Below are 9,328 nucleotides of genomic sequence, written 5' to 3'. Positions count from 1 at the left end.
ATTAAGCACTCCTTGAAAAGATATGTAAAAGTCGATTTTTGATATGTATGTGTTAAATTTCAGAGGGACGAGTAAGCAACTCATTATTAACAATACCGATATTGTCATTAACTTAATCACTTACAAAATCCAGTATGTGTGAAGTTTTATCATAAAAAACCTCGGTGATATTAGAAGTTGCATCATTCATTATATATTGTATTTCATTTAGTCAAATTTTCGATCATGCACTTTGATTTGTTCTCATCTCAGAATCCTCTCATGCAATTTGAGCTATAGCAATTTTTCGCCTTCGCATAAATTATGAATATATTTGCAGGATTCAATATTCATGATCTGCTAGTGGGAATAGGATTTATTTATTTTTTTCCTTTCTATAAACTATGATCTTGGGATGGTTACTGTACATTAATTAAAATACAAAGCCCTAAAGTCATGTGTGTCCAAGACTACTTGGTTTAAGATATGTTTAACAATTTCCTTATTTAAGAATCATAATTATATATCATGCTGACCATGATCCTTTTAATTTATAATACAACAGTTGAACAGTCATATCTTAAAGTTTCAAAAGATCAATATTATCTTTTTTTTGGGGTTACAGTTTCCAAAAAATCACATGCATATATAATAACATGTCTTATCTTTAATGGATGAGATTTGTATGCATAGATGCAAACCAATTATTACCAGTCCTGCTACTCAGATCCCGAGATAAGTAATTAAAAGAATTTGAAAAGGAGTAAGCGTTTATGACGTTGTGTGGTGGATTGGTATTGTAGATTTAAGTAAGCATGTTTTTTATTGTTGAATCAGGGATTTTAATTATTTTGTGGGTTGTGCATAATTTTCTTTAAATCAATTCAACTTGTTGTTGTTTTTGGTCACTTTGAGAAGATTTATTCATATTTGACACCATATAAGCTTTTATTTATGTTTCTCTTATCAATAAAATACTATGGTCCTCTATCAAAAATAATTAAAAAAAAATTTGGTGAAAAAGAGTTAAAAAACTATAAACTAAGCTTTTATTTATTTTTTTTGGGATCAATGATATAAACTAAGTTTAACATAAAATTTATACGAAATGAATACATTTAACAAAGACTAGATAATCATATATTATACATTTATAAGTTATTTTTCTGATCAGAATGAATATATCTACAAATGGATGTGCTACAAAGTTGAAAAATCTGATAGAAGATCATGCACGGTATGCTATTTGTGTGGACCAACTATAACAACTGCATCTTACATAGAGCCTTTTCATACAGAACAAATTCTATAATAATTATCAAAAATTTCTTCCATATACAATCAAACTGGTCAATGCAATTATGCAATGGAAAGCCGAGTGAAGTCTCTTCCCGTGTATGACAAGCGTATTGACTGCCGACAATGAATTGGTTATATCATCGCATTGGGAAAATTTTGGGATGCAACAGTCGTACTGTCGCGTAGTGTTATTAATTCACGTATTATAATATTAGTGGAAGTGGATGATATATATAATAAATTTAAATTATAATATTAATAAATAAATACACGTGTTTTAACATGAATGGATTGACACCATGAGCTGGTGTGAACTAAAAAATTTCCGTCTTAGTGAGGCTGTCTCTCCACCATTAATACTAGAAGGTCATACCTATACATACTTAAAAACGTATACCTTGACTCTTATAGGCATGTGATGTCTCCCTTGTACGAAGCTTCAAAGACGTAGTGTACTGCTACATATAATACACACGGTTCCCGCAAATTCAGCTCTCTGGAAGCTCATTAATATGTTCATCAACTGTGGAAATGTTGAAACTATTAAAATCTTGCTAATTTATTTATTAGTTTAATCTAGAAAAGTAATAAATAAATGAAAGAAACTGGGTTGCAGAGTTGACAATTTTTGTGTGGCTGCGTAATGGACAACAGATGATTACCGGGTTTCAAATTTGTTTTTTTTTCACAAGTCATACGGCTTATAACCCCATCTGTCATCTGCTATACACATCAACCATTATTTATAATTAAGTTGTTTTGCAAGAAGTTAATGGAGATGTTCAAGTAATTAGAGCGCAAACTCATCTGCTAATTATAAGGCAATTGAGAATGCCAAACTCTAATAGTAGAACAGCCCCAGAGAAGAAAGTTGATGAATCTGTTGGCTATCAAGAGATTTACGGTCGGGAGGTAAGAAAGTTATATGTCTTAAAATAAGTAATTACTTTCATAATCTCTTCTTTTGTTGCAAATTAATGATGTTTTTCTATTTAATTTCCATGTTGTCTCATGAGATATATGGTTGCTCTTCAATATACTACTGAATATGAATACCTCTCACTGAGTTTCTATGAAAGAGATCGATGTATATGTCTTGAAAATTCTACTAGTTTTCTGAAAAGAATCGCAGTTTTTTTTTTTTTATTTAAAATTTTGAGTACTTTTCTTAATTATATATTTTATGGAGTTTCTGTTCATGCATAGTTTCACATTCTATGTACTGTCCATTACCAGATATAATCAGTGATCACTTGTTGCTAGCTACTGTTAATAATTTTAATTAATTTTTAATTTCCTTTACAGGTTTTTAATATCTTCAAATTTCTAATACATATCTTTTAATCTTGATTCTGAGTCCTTGTTAAGTATTTCGTTTTGTTTTATATGATGGATATATAGGAGAGTGAACTTGAAAATGCTAGAGCTGAAATGGGTGAGGTGAGAGAAGAAAATGCCAGACTAAAATTGACCTTACAGCATATGGAGAAGGATTACCAGTCTCTCCAATGTCGTTTTCTCGACATCCTTAGACAAGAGGCTTCCAAGAAAGCTACAAATGTTGATGTTGGTGTTCATCGAATCGAAGAACCCAATCAGCTCTTGTCTCTTTGCCTTGGAAGAAGTCCAAGGGAGCCCAAAAATGATGAAACTAATACCACCAACTTCACCAAACTTGTACAAGTTGATCATGAAGACTTGAATGCCAACCTTACTCTTGGATTAGCTAACTCTAAATTAATGGAGTTGCCTATGGAGCTTGTGCGTAGACAAAAACCTCAGGAGACTAGTTTGGAAGAGCCCAAGGATCATTCAGAAGCTGGAGCTGGAGAATCTTTGCCTCCATCAAGTAAAACACCAAAGACAACGAGAAATGAAGATGATGAAGTTCCACAGCAGGCCAATGCAAAAAGAGCTAGGGTTTCCGTCAGAGTTAGATGCGATACCCCAACGGTATGATTTCTTCTTGTTATAAATCTATTTTCTCACAATGCTTTTGCTTTTGTTTTTGTTTCATTATGTACATGTGTGTTGGGTTTTTGGTTTCTTAAAGATATTAACTTAATTTAGGATCAATATATACTTGATTTCCTCATACAGATGAACGATGGATGCCAATGGAGAAAATATGGACAGAAGATTGCAAAAGGAAATCCATGCCCACGAGCATACTACCGCTGCACAGTTGCACCAGCATGCCCTGTGAGAAAGCAGGTTGGTCCCCAAATGTATATACAAAATCATATATCTTCATAATATTATGAAAATATATGATTGAAAAGATAGATAGATCCTTATGTTTTTGAAATTGAAAGATTGATTAATATATATGTTTACTCCTTTTGCACATGATTTCAGGTGCAAAGATGTTATGAGGATATGTCCATCTTAATCACCACCTACGAAGGAACCCACAACCACCCACTTCCATTCACAGCCTCTTCCATGGCTTCCACCACCGCTGCGGCAGCTTCCATGCTATTGTCTGGCTCCTCCACATCTCAGCCGGGTTTCGGTTCCACAGCCACTCTACTCAATGGATCAGATTTTGGTGTCTTTGATAGTTCAATAACAAACCAGCTCTACTTGCCCAAATCTTCCAACCCTTTGCTCCCCACAATCACTCTAGACCTCACTGCCTCTCCATCCTCTTCACAGATCCATTTGAATAGGTTGTCTTCTAGCTTTGCTTCAGCTTGCCCATTCCCTTCAAGCCTCAGCTTTTGTTCCTCAGAGTCCAACATTTCGCCCAACAGTAGGGGCAATGGATACCTTAAATATGGCTCACTGCCGTTTGACAAAGGGTCCTTCAATCTAGATCAACCTTATGCAGAAAAGAATCAGCAATCTTCTTCTCAGTTGTCTTTAACAGAATCTTTAACCAAGGCAATCACGTCAGACCCTAATTTCAAATCAGTAATTGCCGTAGCACTTTCATCCATGGTTGGAGGTGGTGCTGCTACTCATCGAAACCAAGGCGAAGGCGAAAGATTAGGACACCACTTGAAGTGGAGTGAAGCTGCTCATCAGTTTACTTCTCATAATCCATTGATACAGAACGGGAAAGGATGCAGCACACCGAGCATTTTCAACAGATTGTCATCTTCAGACTCTCAAAAGTGAAACGCGATCCACTGTCATTTCCCTGATTACATCTACTTCTGCTATCAGGGATACAAGCTTATAAATTATGATATCAACCACTGGAAATTCTCTTTTGCAGCGGGGCAGTCACTCATGTTGTGTTGCCAAACTATCAATCTTCGACCATTGATCAAGTAAACTTTTGTTTAATTCTGTGGTTCGGAATGATAGTATAGCAAAACAATATGCCAGACAAAAGAACATTATCCTCGGTTATTGTAATGAAAATTTAGAAGTTTGTTTACAGGCGCACAGTGCTCTGAAACTATGATAAAGACTAGTTGGCGATAAATATTACAGCACATTTCCAGCAGATACTGGATATATAAATAAGAGATTTGACTGTAGCAAAACATAAATTTACATAAAATATTCCTGCAGATGTGGTGTTGCAGAGCACACAAACGGCTCACTATCTATAATAAAAGGCATCTTATGTATGCATCATAGGATAAGAGTTGAACTTACAAAATTCAAAAAATTCCATCCCAAGAGGGTTCTTTTCCATATAAGCTTTCAATTCCCATCAAATAACCACAAAGACATTGTTTTTTATCAGAATCTATAACACTAAGGTATCATAATTCAATTCTGTGTGATGTATGAGGAGAAAATAATTATCATCGACGATCGGACATGTGATCTTTTCTCTACATTTAACTTTTGATAAATCTTGAGACAGCCTCCTTGAAAGCCAATGCACATCTGTCCTTTTTTTCTTTTTTTCTTTTTTCTTTTTCTGTCCCAACAGCTTCCTCTTACCCAGTTATTTCCTCACCGTGGAGGGTTAGCCAAAATAATCTTTCATCTGAAATCCCAAAAACAAGGAGTGGATTAGCCACTGAGCTTTTGAAGAGTGGCTAACATAAGCCACATAAACTATAAGTCTACAGCCAGTTATTGGGTGTCATGTATGTAAAACGCCAAAATAAATAAATTTGACAACGTACTATTGGCAAAGGAACATAAAAGGAGAAACAGTAAGTACCAATTGGGCGGTTACAAACATACGCTGCTGTTCTGGACTTTTTTCTATGAACTCTTCAGTAGTTCATGAAATGCCTCCTGAGGTATATCAACAGAACCGACACGCTTCATTCGCTTCTTTCCTTCTTTTTGCTTCTCTAACAGCTTCTTCTTTCGAGTGATATCACCACCATAACACTTAGCAAGAACATTTTTTCTCATGGCAGAAATCCTAACACAAACATATAGAATCTTAGCTGAACGGTAAATGTTTCAAGAGCTATAACATGACAAACAAAAAAATTTAACTAGTACTTACGTCTCCCTTGCAATAACCTTTGAGCCAATTGCAGCTTGTATCGTTATCTCAAACATTTGCCTGCTCAGAATCCACATTTTGAGCTGCTAAAAAAGAACAAAAAAATCCGAAATTACCATTTTGTATAGATAAACAGACCTGTCTATGTGTTTCTTCAGCTTCTCCACCAGTGCACGACCAACACGCTGCGCCTTCAAGTTATGAACAATTGTTGCCATTGCATCAACCGGTTGTCCATTCAAAAGGATATCAAGTTTGACCATATCAGATTGTTGATATCTGTCATTATACATTCATCGAAGAATTTGCAAATAACCATCAGTACATAAAAAAAAGCAGTCGCCTCTTGTTTATTATTCCTAATGAGTCATGCATTAAAGGAAGGCAGGCGAGAATGAGCCTTAAAAGACACGATGAGTGCTGAAACTTACTCCGCGTCCTCGTAATCAAATGATGCATATCCTGATGTAAGACTCTTCAATTCATTGTAAAAGTCAACAACAATTTCCCTCAAAGGCAATTGATATTTCATAAAGGCTCGTTGACTGCATGTATCAGACTACAAAGAATCAGCATCTCAATTACAGATGAGTTCATATTAAGCAAAGACACCATCATATGAAAAACAGTAATCCACTTTCATGAAATATGAGTATAGGTGAACCCTTCAAAAAAATAGGGCCAACATGGCTTGGTGATCATTGAAGAATTACCTGTCAATGAATGAATACTCCAACTGCTGCCCTCTCCGCTCAGAACAGAGGGTGATGACAGCCCCTAAATACCTTCAATTGGAGAACAAATTACTTCTGGAATCTGGATGAATAAATGCCTCTCAAACGTTGAGAGGGGGAAAAAAAATGCTAAGGGTGTGTGAGAGCTTACTCACTAGGAATAATGATGGTAGCTAGAACTGTAGGTTCCCAACAAGCTGTTACTCGTTGCTTGGGGTTCGAGGGCAATGTGGCAGGATTTTGAACTTCTACTTTGCTGGAAGAGAACCAGCATTATATTTGGTACACCATATGAGAAGAAAATCTTACAAAGATATCATTAAATACATACCTTCCATCAGAATACTCAAAAATATAAGGAACAGTTGGAATGGTAGAAATAACATGAGCTCCATGCTCCTATTATTCATAAAAGAGACATGAATTCTTATTTTGCCAATCACCATAAGAAAATTGTGAAACACGCAAATCATGAAGTTTTTAATAACATTTCTTTCCTTAACAAAATTATTCCACTGAAAAATAGTGTATATCTTTCATTCTGATGTATTAAGAAAAGTCTCTTATAGATTTCTATTATGAATGAAGGAAAAAAAACAAAACTCTTATATTGTGCCATTCTCGCACAGAAGTGATACCTCCATTAAGCAAATTTCTTTAACATATCCATAAATAAAACTACGATCTGGTTACCTGTTCAAGCCGCTGGTGAAAAACATCCATGTGGAGTAATCCTAAGAAACCACACCTGTAGTTGAACACAGTAAGCATAACATGTCTACTTCATATGAAGCTTATTGAATGCAAAATCCTTTATTTGTGCAGTTAAAAAGAAAAGCTATTAGTCGTGAATACCATACCTAAAACCCATACCTAATGCTGTGCTACTCTCCTTGACAACGGATACACTGGCATCATTGCAGGTCAGTCTCTCAATTGCATGGTTGAGTTCTTCAAAATCACATCCATCAGCGGGGTAAAGACCAGAGAATACCATATGTTTTGCAGGCTTGAACCCTACAGGTTGAACACTATCAGTGACAATAAAAGTGAAGGAGGTTTTGGTACTCCTTCTTGAACTTCTATTTCTTCTGTTAAAGGAGATTCAAGAAACAAAACTACCTAAATGGTGCAGAAGCCCAAAAAAAAAAAAAAAAAAAAAAGAGTAAAAGGAAAAAAGTGATGCACATGCCTGGAAGGGGCTCAACGATGGTTCGATTATGATAAAGTGTGTCCCCAATGCGTGCCTCTTTGGTCGAACGCATGCCCGTAACAACATACCCAACTTGTCCAGTATGGAGAACTCCTGTAGGAGTAAGCTCAGGATGCATGACTCCAATATCCAAAATTTCATAAGCTTGGCCAGTTGCTGCAGATAAAACTTTATCCCCCTTGCCCAACATGCCATCAACAATTGCAACATGGCATATAACTCCTTTATATTCATCGTAGTATGAATCCAATAAAAGCATGCGCAAAGGTGAATTGCTCTTCCCAGGAGGAGGTGGAATGCGCTCTATGACTGCAGGAAGGACTTGCTCAAGACCCTGGCCTGTTTTGGCAGATGTTAAAAGAGCATCACTGGCGTCGAGATCAAACATTGATTTTAGCTGAGCTTTAACACGATCAGGATCAGCTGTTGGCTGGTCAATTTTGTTAATGACAGGTATTATTGTCAGGTTAGATTCGAAGGCAAGATAAAAGTTTGCAACAGTTTGCGCTTGAACACCCTGGGCGGCATCAACAACTAAAAGGGCACCCTGGCAGGCGGCTAGGGATCTTGATACTTCATAGCTAAAATCCACATGACCAGGCGTGTCAATCAGATTTAATAAAAAACTCGGTTCTTCATGGTCACCATTGTTGTCTGCACCATGAAAATTGTGCTTGTAAAACATGGTAGCTGTTTGCGCTTTTACAGTGATTCCCCTTTCTCTCTCCACCTAAGAAAACCCAAATCAAATGTCTGGCATATAAAGTAGAAACAATAACAAACAATTTCCGCAATGAACATCTACAAGCTGAAGCTGTAAAAGGATATCCATTGTCAACCTTTGGTTGAATAAGAGTAAGAGACATGCTGACACGGGTTCATTCCTAAACTATGAGAAAAGAATGGCAAGAGCTTCAAATGCAACCAAAAAGATAATAAATAAAAACTTAAACTTATGCATAAAAATAGCAAGTAAACCAGACTATCGTGCCGACAGAGACAAGAAGAACAAATCCCATATACCAGACGATTGAAACATACTTATATCCTCAATGCAGAAACTCAAAGCAAGCAAACATTCCAAAAAACAACCATTTTCCTCCCTCCCTCTCCAAATTACACAAAACAATCATAAGAGATTTATATACCTGCAATTTGTCCAGGTACTGAGGCTGACCATGACCTCTCTTAATAGTCCCAGTGAGCTCCAAAAGCCTATCAGCGAGAGTAGATTTTCCGTGATCGACATGGGCGATTATCGAGAAGTTCCTAATCCTCTCAGTGGGATACTGGCTCAAATCTATGTCACTGTCTTTGCTGTTTTTCCGAGAATGGGAACAAAACGCTTGGCTCAGTCCAAAATGGCCATAACTGAATTCACTGTAAAGTGGGTTCCGTCTGGAAAGACTAGATATTGGGCTGAATTTAGAGTTGGTTTGCAACAAAGGCAAGTACTTGGATGACTTCAGGGTCTTCGAAGCTCTTCGAAGAAAACCCATTTGAGGGTTTAACGAGCTGTGGAGCAGAGACGAGTATGCACTGCGGCGACGCTAAAATTCAGAATTTTCGGTAACAGAATGCTCGTGAAACGTCGTCGTTTCGATTGTTTTGGTGAATGGCCTGGTGTAGCTGGATCCAAATTCCTTTTTTTTATAAAATTTATAAATAGTATCG

At 36.4% G+C, this 9,328-nt stretch overlaps 2 protein-coding genes across 2 annotated transcripts; one reads left to right on the top strand and one right to left on the bottom strand.

The window, feature by feature from the left end:
* Positions 1 to 2,694: 2,694 nt before the first annotated feature.
* On the top strand, positions 2,695 to 4,602 carry LOC117623391 (probable WRKY transcription factor 72). Its single transcript, XM_034354347.1, has 3 exons — positions 2,695 to 3,231; positions 3,379 to 3,492; positions 3,637 to 4,602. Exons 1-3 carry the CDS (start codon positions 2,710 to 2,712, stop codon positions 4,399 to 4,401), a joined length of 1,401 nt encoding a protein of 466 aa, XP_034210238.1. The 5' UTR covers positions 2,695 to 2,709; the 3' UTR covers positions 4,402 to 4,602.
* A 163-nt stretch (positions 4,603 to 4,765) lies between these two features.
* Positions 4,766 to 9,260, bottom strand: LOC117623390 (translation factor GUF1 homolog, mitochondrial). Its single transcript, XM_034354346.1, has 12 exons — positions 8,803 to 9,260; positions 7,634 to 8,384; positions 7,302 to 7,458; positions 7,135 to 7,189; positions 6,773 to 6,840; positions 6,593 to 6,697; positions 6,421 to 6,492; positions 6,139 to 6,252; positions 5,846 to 5,986; positions 5,708 to 5,767; positions 5,411 to 5,620; positions 4,766 to 5,230 (listed from the first exon to the last, which is right to left on the bottom strand). The coding sequence occupies exons 1-11, from the start codon at positions 9,151 to 9,153 to the stop codon at positions 5,455 to 5,457; spliced, it is 2,040 nt and encodes a 679-aa protein (XP_034210237.1). The 5' UTR covers positions 9,154 to 9,260; the 3' UTR covers positions 4,766 to 5,230; positions 5,411 to 5,454.
* Positions 9,261 to 9,328: the final 68 nt, after the last annotated feature.

Source organism: Prunus dulcis, chromosome 3 (genome assembly GCF_902201215.1).
Source record: "Prunus dulcis chromosome 3, ALMONDv2, whole genome shotgun sequence".
Classification (NCBI taxonomy): domain Eukaryota; kingdom Viridiplantae; phylum Streptophyta; class Magnoliopsida; order Rosales; family Rosaceae; genus Prunus; species Prunus dulcis.
The sequence above is the reverse complement of the archived record's forward strand: the minus strand, read 5'-3'. Positions and strand labels throughout refer to the sequence as shown.

Coding starts and splice junctions, on each gene's coding strand:
- LOC117623391 (XM_034354347.1), top strand. CDS start 2,710: ATGGGTGAGGTGAGAGAAGAAAATGCCAGACTAAAATTGACCTTACAG. Junction 3,232..3,378: donor TTAGATGCGATACCCCAACG/GTATGATTTCTT, acceptor TTCCTCATACAG/ATGAACGATGGATGCCAATG. Junction 3,493..3,636: donor CATGCCCTGTGAGAAAGCAG/GTTGGTCCCCAA, acceptor ACATGATTTCAG/GTGCAAAGATGTTATGAGGA.
- LOC117623390 (XM_034354346.1), bottom strand. CDS start 9,153: ATGGGTTTTCTTCGAAGAGCTTCGAAGACCCTGAAGTCATCCAAGTAC. Junction 6,698..6,772: donor TTTGAGTATTCTGATGGAAG/GTATGTATTTAA, acceptor GTTCTCTTCCAG/CAAAGTAGAAGTTCAAAATC. Junction 5,621..5,707: donor AAGGTTATTGCAAGGGAGAC/GTAAGTACTAGT, acceptor TGTTTGTGTTAG/GATTTCTGCCATGAGAAAAA.